We start from the raw sequence: 18,795 nt of genomic DNA, 5'->3' as shown, positions 1-18,795 counted from the left end.
TTATTCACTGCCTGCAAACACTCCCTAGCAAACTGGACCTAGTAGCTTAAAGTCTCTACCTTCTGCCAAAAAAGACTCAGCTTGAAACAAGACCGATTCCTCTGTCTGCACGAAAATGTTCCTGCGAGGCTCAGCCGCTGCCCTGCCAGCTGCAGCAGCATGGCTGGGAACAGGGTACGGGTTATTAGCAGCACTCTCTGTACTGTGGCTAAAGATCACTAACCCCCTTCCCCAACCTCTTTCCGAACAAAATATGATCTTAAGGAGTGGGAGGATGTTCTTTAATTGGAGACAAGAGCTTTCCTTTTGAGTTGAAGACAGGACTTGTCACCGAGCATGTGGAGCTGGGACCGGGGGATGCCCTCCCGAGGCCCCGGGTTTCTGCGCACCGTCGGGGACACAGCGTTTGCTGGGGTCTGCGAAGCTGCTGTGGAAACCACAGAGCCCACTGCGGCTGCTTTGGCAGAGCTGTTCAGGTGAGGGGAAGTGCCTTGGCCAAAGTCTCGCTGAACGTGCCTGAAAAACCCCAGTTTCTGGCCTCCCGGCGTGACCCCACTGCTCGCTGCAGCTCCCCTCGCTACAGTACGCTTTCAGTCCTCTCCTTATAAAGGGAAACTAATTTTTCTTCCAGCTGAAGGAGTTCTGCCATTCTCGACTCCGTCCCATTTTGGCACAAATCCTTCCTCAGATGTGGTCACACATATGGATTATATCCCATCTGTTTAAAGGTTTAAATGCCTAAACCCTTAATGTTTGGATAATAGACGGATACGGTAGCTTTGTTATTCCGTAGTTAGCATCTCGTTCTGCATTGAGCTTCCCAGCTATTTAGCTTCTGAGCTCTCTGTATAATTGTGTGTAACCTTTAAATCAGAATGTTTAACCCCTTGATTTATGATCTTAAGCCCCATTATTCAGATGACTTTAACTTTTAATATCTGAGTGAGTACAGTAGGAGTCTTTCCAAAGCTCATCTGTAGCATGGCTCAAGCATCTGGCTTTCTGATCTTAACTGGAATAACTTCCAGCAGCAGTGCTGATGAAAAAGAACACTTTTTTTTTTTTTGTACCGTTGACTTTTTTTCTTCTTCTTTATTCCCATTTATATTGATGCTTGCCTTTTGCTTCATCTTTTTTTTCCATTCTGTACCTTAGCTATTTTCTTGCTCTTTTGTAGAGGTACTGTCATAGAGATTTAATTTTCCTTTTGAAGACCAAGCGTGTGGATAGGAAGAGAGATGTGTCTGATGGAAAACAAGCAAAAGTGCTCGGCGAGACAGGAACTGAAGCCCGTCGAAGTGTGACCTGGTGTTTCTGGATTTCTCGGTGGCTGTCTCGGGGTCTGAAGAGACTTTGGCCTTTGCATTGTCCCCTGGCTTGTGGCGTTGGTCTCCACGGGCAGAAAATTTAGGCTCATTGAGGGAAAGTGCTTAGCCAGCTTGTGTCTCTGCTGTTTGTGTAGTGCTTATTTTGAGAGTAAAAGAGAAACCTCGTCTTCCAGTCCTGTCAGTCTGGTCCTTTTCCACCAGCACTAAATCCACTTCAAATATATATTTTTGTAAAGCCATTTGAAAGACTTAATGGACTGTGATTTTTCTCATTGTGGAAGAGCTGTAGTGAGACTGAGAGTGACACTTAATAGTCTGTCGAGAAAAGACGTATAAAAACCCCATCTACATTTTTTTAAGAGAACAGTGCTTTTGTTAGTCTGGTATTATTTCTGGCAACATCACAAGCCGGAGCAGTTCAGACTTAACTTACATAAAAACAGTTCTCTGGGTGTTTACGTGAATGAATTGGTGGCTCTTCCTTTCTTTTCTCTCAACCACCAGTGAATATCTTCCTGGAAAGTTGTGCTTTGGTGGCTGAAGTCCCCAATTTTTGCCCGTGGATGCAGGTGCCAGCCCTGGCAGTCAAGGGTTGTGTGGCTGTCCCAGCAAGCAGGCAGCTGCCGAGTCGTGACCCTCTCTGCTTTCCTTTGCATGCTCCTGGTGCCCACAGCCATGTCCAAATCGGCTGTCAAAATCTCTTCGGACCTGCTGTCTAACCCCCTGTGCGAACAGGAGCCTGGCTTTCTGGAGATGGTCACGGCCTTCGACACAGCGATGAAGAGGATGGACTCTTTCAACCAGGAGAAGGTGAATATGGGTTTGGCCGAAGAAGGGGAGACCAGGGTGTGCCGAGGTGCTGTTGGTATCTCCTCCTTCCCTTTTTGTCATTGTCTCCAAGATGCTTCTCACACGACTTTCTCTATAATCTTACTTTTCTTCTGACTCGGGCTGTACTGGGGATTTCAGCTCAGCCCAGGCACGTGGGAGAAGTTTGCTATTTTTTGGTTAAAGGGCATTGTGGTTGTGCTCAGAAGCCCACATCGTCCTATGGTAGGCACTGTGCAAACATGTATCGTTGTGCAAACAGGCTTTTTCAACAAGCCTGACATATAATCATCCCTTTTGCTTTCAACAGGTGAATCAGATCCAAAAGACAGTCATAGAGCCTTTGAAAAAGTAAGTACCAACATTGTCTTATGAGCCATATCAAGTGTTTGTCATAACTGTGTACTTTAGGGATGTGTATCATCAAAAGAGATGTTGTCAGGTTAGAAATCAACCCTTCCTAAAGAGGTAATAGTTCACAGCCCTGTGACAAAATGCCCCCCTCCTTGCTTCGCAGCCGGGGCATGGGGAGGTGGGATGGTTTAGCTGAGCCCGTACTCTTACTCTGTGGCAAGGGTGAAGACCTCGTGTCTTAGCCTGCCAGATGTCTTTATCTGTACTTTAAAGAACACCTGAGATGAGTAATACTGAATGCATTAAAGCATCCAGCTTCTCTCTCTCTATACATTGGTTACCACCAACACTTTGCTCCATCCAAAGGACAAAAATTGGCTGGGGAGCTCCCCGGTGGGCAGCAGGCACCAACAGTGCCATCCAGCCCATGGCGGTGAGTATTCCGGGGTTTGAACAAAAAGTTTCTTTCCTTTGGAAGTTTTCTAAATAAAAAATAAAAAAAAAAAAAATAGCAGCTTGCTTTTAATGAAAGTTCTTTCATGTTTATAAATAATATATTCATGCAGGAAAGAAAGAGATGTTACAGAGCTGTCGTAGCTAGAGAGTGAGCAGGTGGGAGGTACAGACAGAAAACCACCGGCCTCCCCTGTCCCGGGCTGGTAACTGATCCAGGATGGGATGTCTCGGACCCTGGAGAAAGTCTTGCAAACCTCTGCAGGAACAGCTTCAGACTGCGTGTGGTCCAAAGGGCCAGCACAGGGTGCCCGTGGAGGGAAACCCACTGGATTTGGAGCCGGACCTCGCTCCAAACCGTGCCTGTCCGCAGATTGCACGGCTTGGAACTAAATCTTTATCAGAGAGCAAGAGCCAGAGCTGTTGACAGTATTGTTCTGGAAGCAGGTTTCCATATTTCCCCCCGTTCCTTGCTAGCTGGTGCCATACGGTGCGTCAGTACTCAGTCATGCCTCAGCACCGCGGCAATTTTGTCACCTAGGTCTCATCTGGTGCAATTCCCCACTGTCTGCACAATTTCTACCGGCGTTAGCAGCCATTACCGGTGTCACAGGCTGTACCCCCTAAACATTTAAGGAGTGCTTCAGTTGCTATACCAAATGTCTTCTGAAATCCTGAGATTTGCTGTTTTGTTACAAGAACAGAGCAAGCGAGCGAAAATAAAATAAAATGACTTTAATATGACAGTAAGTGTTGCAAATTGCTGAATAACAATTTTAGTTTAGGTTTGACACAGGGTGGTTGGTTGGTTTGGGGTTTTTTTTTAAGTTGTTGTTTCTGCCCAAATCTGAAAGTAAAATCTCATATACCACTTAGCGCATGAGGTTACACTGTGTTTCTATCTGGGGGATGTTTGGTGACTCAAGTTTTACCTTGGTCGTCTATCCACGACCAGAAATTATTGATTATTTAGGGGGAAAAAAAAAAAGAAAAAGAAGAAAGAAAGAAAAAAAATCCCAGGCTTGTGCTGTGGAATTGTGTTGCTTATTATCTAGATTGTCCTCATGAAAGATACATTAACTTTTTCTTCCAGCATTCTGTTAAAATTGGAAGAAGGGCTTGTGTCTCTGAAATCTTCATGGGTTTTTGGTTTTTTCCCCCCTCAACTTGTGTTAGTTGATGAAATGAAAGATAATACCTTTCCCTGCAAACCTCGCCTTGTGTTTTAAACCCTGGGCAGTGCATGGGGCCGTTAATTCAAGCCAATAAAGCCATTTCCACATCGCTGATGTTGTCTTCTCTGTTTGTGCAGCGTTTGGCTCGGGATGCCGTAGCACAAACAGAAGGAGAAAGACCCCGTTCCTCCTGCTTTGGGTTTGAGGCAGCTCTGTGAGATCTCATTGTGTTTATTATTCCTGCCATAGGGAAATATTGGGGAAATAGTGGAGTTTTGCAGGACACGGGGGCAGTTGGTTTGTTTCTTCTTGGCTCAAGGAGGGAGCGCATCTCACGAGGTGTAATGCTCAACTCGCTGGTTATCAGTCCAGTCCTTAGTTAAACATTAAGAGTGTTTACTTCAGCGTCCTGGCTTCTTTCCAGCCTTGGCAGTTCTCTCAAACTTCCTAAATTTCCATTGGACTCGAATATGGTATTTTTTTTCCCCCCTTCCTGCCCTTTGGCACCTGCAAACAGTTGCTGTGTGCTCTTAAACAGCTTATGTTTCATGCTCAGAGAGGCTGCATCTCCACGCCGAGCAAAAAAAGAAATAAAAATGTTCCTTTCGTTCCCTCTTTCTGCCTCTCCTCGAGCGTCGGTACGTGCATGGCCGAGCCGTGCAGCCAGGAACATTTCTGAGGAGCCCAAGGGTCCATTTTGAGGCTAATGAGATGCAGGAGAGAAATGCAGAGCTTGCACCTCCCCTTGTCCTGCTGGCAGATAAACCCCAGCAACACTTCTAGGATAAAAGTTTCAGATTAATGAAAGCTGCCTTGAGGAACTCTTCTTATTTCCAGTTAGGTACTGCTTCCCCTCGCAGAGACAGTCCTCCCCAGCCTCTCCCAAACTTGCTCTGACCTAGAAAAAGGCTTTTTGCTACAACAGCTGCACTTTATTACATCTTCACTGGTGGTCTTTTATAGTTTATTAGCCAAAGAAACAGATAAGTATAATCCAGGCAATTATCATTAGTGGTAATATATTGTAATCGGAGGCACATGTGCAGCAAAATCTCCATTCAGTTGTCCAGGGTTGTAGGTTTCAGACAAATACTGGAGAATTTGTTAAACCACGTAGAAGAAAGCGATAGTAGATTTAGAGGGGGGGTGAAGGCTTGTATTGTTTAAATCCTTCTGCTTCTGGGGACGTAGGGTTATTCAGAGTTTTGCTTTTTGAGCCCCAAGAAACCCTTGGCTGGGAATCACTCATTTAACTTTAGGGAAAGAGCAAAGCCCTAGTGAGAATATTCCATATTTCAGTGTGTGGGTTGGGCAAGAAGCTGGGGTGGCTGGGAAAGGTCGGGAGGGATCTGCTCTCCTCTTTGGGAGATGTCTGCATAAATTGCACGCCAGATCAGTGGATTTGGGGCAAGGGAGGAGGAAAAACAGCTGGTTTTTACTTCACTCTTCCAGTTCTTCGCTCTGGCTTGGCTGAGCAGCAAGGTGTATTGGTGATAGACGGTGGACTGTCAGCTCGGTATTACAGATTGTGTGTCAGTATTTAAGGAAGGAAGCAGCTTAAATAAGCCAGGTGGTTCGGAGATCCATGGCTTTGAGTGCCTTTCACGTTCGGAGCTGATTTTCATTGCCGCAGGGTCTCGAGTTAACAGACTCTAGCTGTCTGAACCTCCCTGAGCATCAGGGACCATCCCCTGGGCTCGGAGCGTGGTCCTGCTCCTGCAGCCGAAGCTGGGCAGGGGCGTCACAACGGGTGCCGCCGCCTGGGTGCCATCAGCCGGGGCTGGGTGTCAGCACAGCAGGAGGTCCCAGGGGCGCAATCCAGGAGCGGTTCACAGCAGATTGATGTATAAATTCAATTAGGGCTGTATGTCAGGAAATATCTGCCAGCGATAGCAACCGGTGCTTGGCATCGTCTTCTTCCCATAACCCTGCCATTAACGTGAACCCTCGAGCTGCCTTTCCTCTCCGGCAGCCGAAGCAGATAACCGGCCTCGAGCAGCCCCAGGGGTGCCGGGTACCGGAAGCAGGAAAAGCCGCTTTCATGTCCTTAACGAGCCCCTAATGAGGATTTCATGCACAAAGCTAGCCACATGGCTGCCTGGCCCCCTCCCGCCGCGCGGGGCTCTCAGCCTAATCCCCCAGCTCGCTGCTTTTTTGTACCGTCATCTTCATTTCTGTTCCTTTTCGCTCTAGTCGGAAGGGCTGGTTTTAATTTCCCCCTTCCTGGTGGGTGGACGGGCCCACGACGGACGTGTGGGCACGGGCTGAGGAATGGCAGGCATCCCCGAACATAGCCCAGATGCTTCGGCCTCACGCTGAGCCATCCTTGTGCCTCTCCAAACTTCCTCCTTGTCTCATCCACCCTTGCTTTCTTTCGCATCTCACGCTTCCCAGCTCTGTTACTCCTTTTTCCCCTGTCTGGTGCCAGCCGTAGACCCTGCCCCGCTTCCTTTAGCTTTCATTTTCCAAGCCGTTACCCCTAAATAACGCTATAGGAAAGAGCGCACATGCATGCTGGCCTAGTCCAGCTCACAGGGAGCGCTTGAGACGCTTGCAAAGGGGGAGAAATAAAGGTTTTACCATTATTTTTCCCCGCGCCAAAGCCCCAGCACCTCTTTCGTATTGCTGACACTAAAAATGTGGGGCTGGAGGAGGCTGCTTGCCAGAGACCACAGGGAGAACATTGGGACGAGCATCGGGGTGGAGAGGGAGAGGAGGAGACGGGTGGTTCAGGGACCTGCGGGCAGGGAGGTGATGGGATGGTCCCACTCCTCGAGCATCCCCGCAAAGCTGGGCTCGCCAGCAGCCTCCCGTCAGAGAGAGAGAAGTTTTCAATATTGAAGCACCAGACTTGTCAGCTGGGCTGACTAACGAACGAATCCGGCAGCGACGGGAATCCTGACGGCACTTTTTATCTTCCGTGGCAGTGTCTCTCCAGCCCTGTCCTTTAATTACGGGAAGCTGATGGGAAGCTGGTGTGGAGACGAAGTGGCAACATGATTTATAATTCAGAGAATCGGATGACTTTTTTTTTTTTTTTCCAAGGCTAAACTGTCATCCTAAGAGGAGTTCACCGGTATGTTCCCCCTCTCCCCCCCAGCAGTGGGGAGACAGTAATTTGTATTTTCTTTTAGTTATCCCTGCGTATCTCCCCTCACCTGCTCCTCTTAAGCCGCCTGTACTATAATCCCCTCTCAGCAGCCTTGCCTAAAAAGTGACAGGGAACAACGGCGGCTTATTCTGCAAGCTGCTTTCATGGCAGGGGCTTTAATGCCCTGTGCTGCTGTTTTACCTTCACTCCTGCTCTGTGCTTTTAGCACTGTACCCACCAAATTTTCCTTAAGTCAGCTTTGCTTTGCTTTGCATTAAAAAAGAAAGTATCGAGTAACAGAGAGCGGTCTTGGGGAATTTGTGAGTGGGTTACGGCTGTCAGACCCTCATCCCCTACAAAAGCAGGGTCGGGGTGGAGCGTACAGAGGAGGATGGTGCTGGGCTTATCAATAAATACCCACATCTACTGCAGGGCTTTTCATCTGTGCCTCTCGGAGCACTTTGCAGCAGGAGGAATCGTTGCCCTTGCTCCATGGGTGGGGGGAACGGATGGGTGAAATGACCAGGGTTTGCTTGTGAGGCTTCCGTGGTCCTGCTAAAATGCAGCCTTTTCTTCTGGGCTTAGTTGTTTTAACTTCATTTCCAGAGCGGCGGATGCTGTTTGGATGTTGCTCACCACCCCTGGCACTAGTGATGGTCCTTGTCCTTTCTCTCTTGGCACCGCTGCTGCCGGGATGGTTTGCAATGCTCAGCCAAAAGCTTTGGAAAAGATTTGAGATCCTCGTAGGGTTGTTCTTGCAGGGCTTGGGAGACCTGAGGGATGTGTTTGTGGATGGCAGGGGCTTTTGGAGGGTTTGTAGACTGCCTTTCTGCCAGGCTTTCCACGAGGAGCATTTGTAAATAACATGCATGAGATATTTGTGAAGACACTGGGGTGACTTGTGAAATGCAGCAATTTATTAAGTCATCAGAATAACTTGGCAGTGGCGGGAGCCCGTATCTCCCTATCACCCTTCATGGGTGTTTACCACTCCTGGCACTTGGCTTGAGATCCTATTTCTGTACACAAGGGGAGAAAAACCCCGGGCAGGACTTCAACATGGGCAAGAAACCCACTCCTCTCTCAGCTCCAGGGGAATTTCAGAGCTGCTGGGTTGACAGGGAGTTCATTTGGAGTAATTCCTTCAGGAGCTGGAGGCAGCTTCGCCTCAATCCAGATCAGTCCAAGGAAGGAGCATCCTTCCCTGCTTGAGCTGAGCTAATCCTGCGTGAAAATTAAACCAGGTGACTCACGGGGAGAGGTCAATCAGCACCGGGAGAGCTTGGTCGGCACAAGGAGAGCTCGGTCGGCACGCTGGCTGGGTCTGGAGGAACCACGGCTGGCCTGGTCCTTCCTGCTGGTGCCGGCAGTGAAGGACCACCGCACCGAGACAACCTCAGCTGCCACGTGGAGTTTGCAAGCAGCTTGGAAATCCCCACACCGCTTCGCTGCTGGGCTGCGGCTGCTGAGGAAAAACTCAAGTGGGTTTCAACTTTGCTGCTCACAGCCCTTAAAAGCCCTCGAGCATCTCTGGAGGGGCGGGGGGAGCGCGTTTTGAGCCCCCTGCGCGCATCCCTCAGCAACCCGTCACTTAATGCTGATGTTTCCAGCACCCAGGCTGGAGCCTGGGGCGCCCGTGGGAAGGTGTGTTGGAGCCAGGGAGCTTTTTATTAATGGCAGCTTGTGGAGCTGAGCTGCTCCCCCCTCTAAAATACAGCATATTATCTATGCATTAAAAGTCCTTGTGAGACAGTAGTTGCTGTGCCTACACGGTAACAGCCTCTTCAGATCCAGCGCTGTAGATATTTTTTTAAAGCACTGCCAGAGTGCAGTGTCCTTCCATTACGGGCTGCAAAATTGCACCGAGTTGATAGTAGGAATAAGAAAGGGGGGGAAAAAAAATCAAGCCTTTTTCATTTTTAAAACCAGATTTAACTTCAAAGTAAATGGAAACTGTGTCGCTGATCGTCTTCTGCGTTCTCACTCGCCGCGTTTCTGAGCTAAAGGGTTCGCTTTTCCCCTGCGGTAGCGAGTTTGTAAGATGTAAATGGCTGCGTGCTAATTCTCTGGTGTCTCGTGGCTCTTTTAATGTACGAGCACCGTGGAAGTGCCGAGCATGGGAGAGCGTGCGAGAGAAAGGGCTCAAAAGCTGAGCCATCAGAAAAACGCCATTTAGAAGCTAGCGTTGGGTACGAATGCAAGGCTTAGCGTTTTTGAGGCATCTTCCTGATAAGCGGTTTCCAAGAGTTGATGGATGCGTGGGCAGTGATGGCCACATCCAGACCACGCTGGTGGCTTGGCAGCCCCGGAGGGGATGGCCACGGCTCAGCGTTTGGTGCACAGACCGGGGAAGGGAGGATTTCCCAGCCCCAGGCCATCTCCTCCGATGTTTCCTGGGCCCGGAGGCACATTGCGGAGGAGCAGCTCGGTTCACCCCCGTAGTCCTTAGTGGGCTGCAACTTGCTCCTGCCCTGCTTTTGGGTGCGATGCAGAGAGGTGAGAGGTGGTGTGCCGTTACCAAACCTGCCCCCAGCGGGGATTTAACACAAAAATAAAGCCGAGAGCCTCTGGCCTGACGGGATCCTTCCTTTCCATTGCCAACTCATTAATAATTGGGAAAAATTTCTGCAGAAGCCACAACCTCAAGCTGCTGACATTAAGTGTGCGCCGTAGCAAAGAAGGTCTGTGCTTTTATACCGAGGAGACCTCCCAACCTGGGTACCCCCTTCCCTTCCTCCGTGCAGTCCTTACAGCCCGTCCCTATTTCCCCAGCCCTCTCACGGCATATTTTTGGACCTTATGTAGAGGGAGGAGGTATTTTAGCAGCGGCCCATAGCCCAGGAGATGGTAAGTCCGTGCTTGGAGCCCGGCACAGCCAGGAACCGTAAGCCAGCGCGGCATTTAAATATAATGGGGAGCCGTATGCGAAGGTGACCATAAAAAGCAATGTCAGGGCAGCAGCATCTGATCCGCGGGCGGGCAGCTGGGCGGCAGGGTGACGCTGGGCGAGCTCCCTGATGACTTTTGCAGGTCGCTCCTCATGCCGCGGTCCCAGCTGCAATAGTCTCTTGCAATAGTCTGGGTCAGGAGGAGAATATCATCGGGGGAGCGTGTGAGAGCATTGCCGGCTCTGCACGGACCGGCCCTGGTTGTCCTCGGCCGGCGGGACTGGGAGAACACAACCCCGGTTCACCGTCTCAGTGAAGGATGCTTGAACACACGTAAATGCTTGAACATAAATGCTTGAACACAAATGTTTCCCCTTCCCCCTCGCTTCTGGCACTTGCCCTTTGCAAAGTGGGAAAGCTGAGGGACAAAAGCTTCGCCTCTGCACCCGCCAGTCCGGCACATTAGCACCCTCCGGGGTGAGCACGGCGTCAGAAAATGAGATTTTAATAGGGGATGGAGTGGCTGTGCAGGGCTGCAAATGCCCGTGGTTTTGTTTGAACCCGAATGCCTCTGTCTTAGCCCTGCGTCTGATTACATCCAGAGCAAATTACAGCCGTAAAGTGAGATTTGTGTTTTTCGTTTTGCTGATGTGTCCCCCAGCCTGGATTATAGTTGGTTGGGGTTGGTTTTGGGTTTTTTTTTCAATTTAAGGAGATCAGAAAGCTGTTTGCTTGCCTCACAGAAGTGAAAATCATCACCAGGCTGTTCAGACACATTTTTTCACCACCGGTTCCTGGCCTTGCCCCCTCCCCAAAATGACCCTATAGTTTGTGGAGAGTAAATTAATATAGCCAGAGGTAGCGTGACCTGTTTCGTACGAACCCATAGCCCAGCACCAGCGCAATCCCCATCAGTATAATTTGATTTACTGAAATTTGGGAGACAAGAACAATGCTCCAGTTTCTGGCTTTTCCTCTTCTGTCGCATTCAAAAATATTCTCTCTTGTCTTCGCCGTCAGATGTTCATGTTTCCTCAATTTGTAACACATTTTAATAATATGAATCTTCCCGTAGCCTGGCTAATTGTTGGCTGCTGTTAATCCTTCTGTGTGGGGTACAGAGCTCCTCTTCAGCTGGGCAAGCCTTGCTGTACGGCAGGCTGGGGTTTGCAACCCCAGAAATTACCCGAAAAAGCAAAAGTTGCTGCAGTTAATAGTTATTTTGCGCTTCCTATTTATTTTTCCTGGACTTTTGATCCAACTCTTCTCCCTGCTCATTCCCTTTCCAAACATGTAATTGGGGAAATACCACATTAGCTAATTATATTTGGGGGAAAATTTGTTTATTTTTCTCTCTTTGGTTTGCTCGGTGGAGTTAACAGCTTTGTTTTCTGCAGCAGCTTCCGTTCCCCCGTCCCAGATAAGGCAGCTCTCCATGTTCTCAAATACAGCAGCTGGAAGAGAGAGGGAAAACTGTTAAAAATAAAGACCTAATGGCAAAAGCATAAGGGCTGGCAGGAGAACTCAGAAGCAGGTTGGGACCTTCAAAGTACTTTTACCAGGCTTTGCAAAATTGGCTCGATTTTTATTATTATCATTTAAAAACACACCCTTGAACACATGAATTGACCTTCACAAAAAAAAACCCCAAGCATGTGCTTCTAGCTCTCCTCTCAAACACCGCACCCTGGCAAGGCTTTGCAAATCTTTATATATAAACTTAATCCTTTCTTCCAGTCTCCTGGAAGATTGCAATGAAAGCTTTTGTGTTTGGAACGGGCTTTGTTTAAACCTGTGGCTATTTTTGGTCTGAATCTTGAATCATTTGGGGGCTTTTGGCTGGGGGGATTGTCTTGGATGTTACATCCGACTAAATATTCCCCCCCCAAAAAAACCCTTCCCATCCTTTTACCAGGTTCAGCAGTGTCTTCCCCAGCCTGAACATGGCAGTGAAGAGACGGGAGCAAACGCTGCAGGACTACAAGCGCCTGCAGTCCAAGGTGGAGAAATACGAGGAGAAGGAGAGGACCGGCCCCGTCCTCGCCAAGCTACACCAGGTACCGAGATGCTCACGGACCCAGAACCCAAGCAGGGTCACCGGGAAAACTCGGGAAGAGCTTTTCTCTTGGCGTTTGGCATCCGCGCCAAGCCCCCGTCAAACAGAACGTTTTGGAAGGATGTCTTTTGTTGATGTCAAATTGCCACGTAGGGCGCTTGGTAACAGAAATGCGAATTAGAGCGCTCAGTGAAGGGAAAGAGCCAGTTTTCCAAAATAAAAGGGAATAAAAGCCACGGGGGCCTGGGATGCTCGGAGGAGCGGCCAGCGCTGAAGTTCGTGGACGGGGGGTTTCCCCCGACCTCCGCGTCTGAGCAGGCAGCTGGATGTGAAGAGGGGAAGATCAGAGCGTTTTGAGGCTTTATGTTTGCCACCTGTTGCAAAAATTCGTCTTGGAAAATTGCTGTAATTGGTTAACAGGAAGCTTTGCCAGATTTTTTTCTCTCTCCCAAATTTTAGCGAAATCATGATTTTATTCTTTTTTAATTAAATCTACACCAGCATTTCTCCCCAAATCTGTCGCTCCTGCAGAACGTTGCTTGATCCTCGAAGGAACACTTGACTTTCTTGGCGTCAAAGAACATGTATTTTCTGATGACTTTCCCCGCAAAAATTAAGTTTTGTGTTAAAGAATAGCCCTATCAGCCTTAACAAAAGAGACCTCCGATTTAATAGTAAGCAGCTTACTTTTTGCTTAGCCTCAGTGACTAAAGCTGTGGCTGGAAAAATGTGAATGCTTTTGTCCTTGTGATTAAGCAGGTTTTAGTTATTTGAGGGGTTTTTTTTTCCCTTAATGAACTTCTGGGGGATCTAATCCCCTCCCCCCAAAAAAAAGATCTTAACTAACCACTGCGTGAGCTTAAATGCCTGCAGGAGCCTTAAGCAATCCTGAACCTGGGGCATCTGAGAGGTCCACAGATTTGATGGAAAATACCGTAATCTCATCCAGGTATTTTTATTGAGCTGCGAATTTGCATCTTCCCTTCAGAGCTGTTTGCTCAAAGTCTTCTGCTGTTTGGTGTCCCACGTGAACTCCACCCCGGGAGTCGAAACGCTCCTTGTTTCATGGCAGACGATGAATTTGCTCGTTTTCCTCTCAGACCTACTTAAGCCTGATATGATTTAAGGCTTTGTCCGTGCCATCCCTCCGGCGTGCTGTCACAGGGAGCAGGACCGGCGCCGCGGCTGGGCTGGGCTCGCCGGCTTTCTCCCGCATCCCCTCCCGTCGGAATGGCACCGGGATTAAGTGGCAGACTTGAACCGGTCTAATATTTCACAGCCCACCCCCTCCTGCCCTTTTCCACACCATCTCAGAGACATTTCCCTTTCTCCCCACGCTTCTGTTTAAAGAAGCCAGTTGGACGCGCTGAGCTGAAGGTCATGGGCGAAAAAGACAGTGGGGGCAGGATCCTCTGGCGATGCTCTTGGGAATCGCAGGGCGAGGGGACACAGACATAGATGGGGACGTTCTCCAGCCTGGCTGAGCTTTGGGGCTGGTTTTTGTTCCTGTTCTGAAGGGGAGAAAACCGGCTGGCTCGTGATCTCTCCAGCAGCCTCTCTAGATGTCCCATGGCTTTCCCCATGGTCCAGGGTCAGAGCTTGGGTCCCACCAAGTTCTGTTAGCTGGTCGCTTGGGTCCTACCAGGCTCCATCGGATGGTCTATGGGTCCCACCAGGCTCCATTAACCCGTCACCAGTTGTCCTTGGGTCAAAGCACAGCAGTCTGCTGGCCTGGGGTGGCCTCTGTGCGGGTCTGCCCAAGGGAAGGGCATTTTCCCAGGTGTCTGACTCCCCATCCTCTCTCCTTTCCCAGGCCCGTGAAGAGCTGAGGCCAGTGAAGGAGGACTTTGAAGCCAAAAACAAGCAGCTCCTGGAGGAAATGCCGAAGTTTTATAGCAGCCGCATCGATTACTTCAAACCCAGCTTTGAGTCACTGGTCCGGGCGCAGGTGAGATGCTGTCCCCTGTCTGCCAGGTGTCCCTTCGGTGGGCATCCTCACTGCAGAGCGTCGGGGGTCCCGCCTGGGTGTGACTTGCTCTTAGAGCAAGGTACCTTCTCGAGATGAGTGTTATACACTGGTAACACGCAGCAAACCTTTGCCCAAATGCCGTTACCTCCAGGAACCTCCATACTGAGCGGTGAGAGGGCACGGGGAGCAGTGGTGGGACAGGCGGGACACTGGGCAGGTAACCGTTGGACCTTGTGCTGGCAGAAGGGCAGGTTGGCATCTGCCTGTACCTGCGGTGATGCTGCGTAGAAAGGACAGCTGGAGGTGAGTTTTCGCTGGTTTATATGGATCTGCCTCGTATCAGGGACACTGCTGGTGTGTGTATGATGTCCCGGCCCATGAGATTGTCTGTGTAACGCAGTTCGAGCCCTGGTTATACATTAGCTGCAGGCATTTGATGGCTTTATTCATCCAGGTACGTCGTCTCTTTGCATTTGTAGTCCTGAGCTCGGGGTTGGATCTTTTTTGAGATTATGAGATGCTCGTGGCTCATCTTAAGGGTCTCTTCTGGCTCTTGGTAACCAGAGCCGGCATGTGCTGGCAGGGAAAGAGGAGGCTGCTGCGTAATCTCCACACCAAGGATTTGCAGCAAGGGGTGGCCTAAATAAACCACAGCCTGCTTTAATTTCCATCCTCCAGCTTCCTTCTGTGACTTGCTGTCGCTCCTCCTCCATCTTCCTTCTCCTCTAGCCCTTTTTTTAAGGCTGGAGAGGAACATTACCAGGATCTAATCTAGCTTTGAACTTCTGGCATCTTGGGCGTACGTCGTGCCCTGGATCACGGGGTGGTCCAGCGCCAGGAGGTGGGCGAAACCACGTGCACGGGCGTTTTCCTACGGTATTTTTTGGAAGGGAGCTGCTGCAGTGACACAGGTGCGGCGGGGTGACTGCAAGGAGGTGCAAAGAGCACGTGTTTCATCTCACCTCCGACTTGGGCGGGGGGGGGGCCCTCTCCGCAGAGCTGCCAGCAAGTTGTCTGCAGGCTGATTCACCTACCAGATGGTGCCGATGCACCCTGCCGCCGCCTGGGTGGGTGCTGGGGATGCTGTTCTTGCTGTTCCCTTAGCAATCGGGCACGCGGGGCTCCCTGTTCCAGCCATCGCAGTCGAAATAACCAGACTCCCTGGAGCCACCGCAAAGTCTCGCTGGCCCTTCCCCCCCTGCAAACCCTCTCCGGCCACTCGCTGTGGGTGGGTCATTTGGATGAGACCTTGAAACCCGAATGCCGCTGGCCCCGTCTGGGTGTTTGTGATCCGCTGGCAGTTTCCTTAGAGAGCAGCTTTGCCCCTCTGTCCTTGGCCACAATGGCCCTCGCTCTGCTCGTGCTGGCTCCTGGCTGCCAGCTGGCTCCTGCCTCGGCTCGTTGGGAGCTCGGGGGGGAGCGATGCGCTGGGGGCACCGGGAGGTGCGAGCAGGGAGCGGCAGGGTGCCGTTGCCAAGACTCTCCATTCATCCCCTCTTCTTTCTTGGGAATCCTCTATTTTGTTTCTTGGCCGTCTGCCCTGCCTCTCTTCAGGTGAGGATTTTTGTTAGGAAAGGCAAGCAAAAGCTCACTTTTAATACCCAAAAGGCAGCGTCATAACAAAGCTGATGCATCTCCCGTAGGCTAGACTAAAGCTGGTCCCGGATGGATGCTAAAGCGTGTCCCACCCCGCCCTCCCTGCCGACCTAGATGGGAGCCGCATCCCTCTTGCCCAGCGCTAGCTGCATCCTTCCACCCCCCCCGCAGGGAGGGACGCACCGGCACGACGGCATCTCTGCTGCCGGGAGGAGAGCTCGGTGCTCCCCTGATGACTTGTTTGTGCCAAGGTTGGGCTTAGGCCATTCCCCCCACCCCTGCCCCCTGGTCAGGAGCTCTTACCTGGCAGCTGCACAGTGTTTCCCCCATCGCAGGTGGCTGAAATAAAAAAGAAAAGGGAAGTGACTTGCCCAAGGTAACTTAATGAGTCAGTGGTGAGCCAGGAATAGCACCCGAGAGCCCTGACTCACCACAGTGGCTGCTCACCTGTAGGGACCTGGGCAGGGGAGGGCAGCCGGAGGGGCTGCCACGGTGAGGCCGGGAGCATCCCTATCCCTATCCCAACATCCCAGGTGTGAGCTGCGACAGGAGGCATGTGAATACAGGCGGTGCTGCCGCCCCGGGCCAGCCCCATTCATCCTGCTGCTGCTTCCCAGCTTCTCTCTCCCTCCATGGCTCATTGAGCTTATTGAGCATCTCGAGGGTTTCGTGTTACCCAGTGGAATTTCTATTTTCAACCTCTTCTGTGGGTACCACTAGGAGCGATGATTGACCCATGGGGCTCAAGTGTGCATCCCTCAAGGAAAGGAGGCTGGGGTCGCCTCTGCCCTCGGCCGCAGAGGCTGGCACCGTGCTGGGGGCCATGATTCTGGGGTTGCTTGTCCCCGGGTCAAACCCACCATTCAAAGGTGTCCCCAGGTGTAAAAACCGTCTAGGTTTTTTTTTTTTTTTTTTGGCCCTGGAGAAAGCAACAGGTTAGTGTGAGACAAGTGTGTGACAAGTGGCACCGGCCAGCGCGATGATGTGCTGCGAACGGACTGGCTGCCTTGCTGGGAACGAGCTGTGCCATGGCAGAGGGCAGGACCCCGCTTCAACCCAGCTCTGCAGGAGCAGCTTTATGGCTTTGACCCAACAAGACCCCCCCCCACCCCAAGACCTTCTCACCAGGCAGCTGGGTTCCCATGGCACAGCTTGGCCGCGGGCCCCGGTGCTGGGTGTCTCCTGACGGCGTGACATGCCCTGAGCTCGCAGGGGCTGTAACATTCAACACCAAATACTTCTGTCCACCCACGTGCCCGGGCCAAGCCAACGGAGACAAATATTTCCCTGGCTGGGGACTTTGAAGTGGCCACATGAAGATGAAAGGGGCGGGGGGGGGGAGATTTAGAGCTCCGTCGCTGGTGTGAGCGCACGAGCAACACTTCCTTCCCGCCTTGCACTTTATTTGCAAGCTAGAAAACATGATATTCCTCTGGGTTTTTTAATGAAATGGAGGAAAAAGATGGGGCTTGCGAGGCAGGACTGTCTGTGGGGCAGCGTTGTGGGCTGGGGTGAGCTGCCGCAGTCCGGCCCTGGCAGCAAACCCGGGCTTTTGTTTTGTGTAGGGCTGATATAAACACGAACCGCTGCTGCCTGGCTGTGGCATTGTAAACGCGATCTATAGAAAATCAGGAGAACACGGTGTCCCGAAACAGAATTAGTTCAAGACAGGTGGACTCGGGGCCGTTGGCTCGGTCTCAAAGGCAAGTTGGAGATGGGATTTGATGGGATGGGGACGGAGCATATGGTATCCATAGCTGGAAAAGTACTGAGCTGCAGGCAGGCGCGGGGCTGCAGGCAGCAGGTACCGTGACGGCGACCGTGGGGCAAACTGCCTGCGGTGGGGCAGGTCCCCCCCCTGCTGCTGGGACTGTCAATGCCCATCGGTCTGGGCTGCATCCCCCTCCCCAGCACCCACCCTGGTGCAGGGACCCCCCCCCCCACACATAGAGGCAGAGATGGTTTTCACCCATATTTCAATGGGAGAAAAGCATCGGGGGGATCAACGCCTGTGGGATCTCGTTGATAAAGCACAGGGGACTCGGATGGCAATGCACGCCAGCGCCTTGGATGTCTGCCTACTGGTTAGGCACTGGGTCCTACTGGGGGAGAAGAGCATCCCTGAGGAGACCCGCTGGGCCCCAGGGACCCGGCGTCTCCTGCAGGAAGGGCTCGATGGCTGCAGCACGTGGGCGGTGGGGGGGGCAGCGGCCAAAATGTTTGCTCTGCTTTGCCCGGTCAATACGAAGTGGATGCTGGCATGCCCGGGGCTCAGGGGTGGCAATCCTCGGGAGGCAGTGGCTCCCCCCACCCCGGCTGCACGCAGCTGCCTCTGGCCCTGCCATCCCGGGCAGATTCGTTTCAACGTGCCGGCGCCTTTTCTGTGTCGGAATTGGCAGCACCGCTTGGCCATATGTGAATGAACTGAGCCCATCAGATGCCGGGCTGGGGACGAGGGACATAGAGGGGGCTGCTCCAGAGCACTGCACTGTCCATCCGGGCTCTGTGTCACCTGTGACATTGCCAAGGGATTTTATTATGGTGGTGGCGGGTGTTTTCGGCACACTCAGCTTGGAGCAGCATCTCTTGCTTGTGTGGGACTGGGGCTGCAGCCAGTGGGCAGGATGCACTGGGGTGACGCGGCTGTGGGACTGTGGTTTGGTGGAGGGGGCCTCAATGGCGGGGGGGGGGTGTGTGTGTGTGGGGGGGTGTGTGTGTCCCTTACCCGCACGCCTGTCGGCTCGGCCCTGCTGCCGTGGAGCGGGATTCATTAGTCACTGTGTAAATGAGCATTGATGCTGAATCACTCAGCGCCTGCTGCGTGGGGAGACCCAGCCCCAGAGCAGCCCCTGCTGCACCCTGGTACGGACAGACTGGGGGGGTGGAGGGGGATGCAGGCTGCTGGCAAAGGCGTGTGGGTCCCCAGCATCTCCCCTTGGCCCTGCCCAAAAGCAGCATCATTTTGAACGAGATTAGGGGAGCCGGTCTCCATGGAGACTGTGCGTGTCTCCGCACCGGGGCTGCTGGAGATGCTGGGGCCGGCCCCAGGTGCCCACC

At 51.7% G+C, this 18,795-nt stretch overlaps 1 protein-coding gene across 2 annotated transcripts in view; it reads left to right on the top strand.

Annotated features, from left to right (window-relative positions):
* BIN3 (bridging integrator 3) overlaps positions 1–18,795 on the top strand; it is a 42,577-nt gene that overhangs the window by 19,830 nt on the left and 3,952 nt on the right. For both annotated transcript variants that reach the window (XM_075736693.1, XM_075736694.1), the window contains exons 5-8: positions 2,002–2,138; positions 2,467–2,507; positions 12,033–12,174; positions 13,987–14,121. In XM_075736693.1, the coding sequence (XP_075592808.1) occupies positions 2,002–2,138; positions 2,467–2,507; positions 12,033–12,174; positions 13,987–14,121 (455 nt within the window). The remainder of the gene's footprint in view (positions 1–2,001; positions 2,139–2,466; positions 2,508–12,032; positions 12,175–13,986; positions 14,122–18,795) is intronic.

This window comes from Balearica regulorum, chromosome 27 (assembly GCF_011004875.1).
Source record: "Balearica regulorum gibbericeps isolate bBalReg1 chromosome 27, bBalReg1.pri, whole genome shotgun sequence".
NCBI classification, from domain to species: Eukaryota; Metazoa; Chordata; class Aves; order Gruiformes; family Gruidae; genus Balearica; species Balearica regulorum.
Note: the sequence above shows the minus strand (reverse complement) of the source record. Positions and strands in the feature narration are given on the sequence as shown.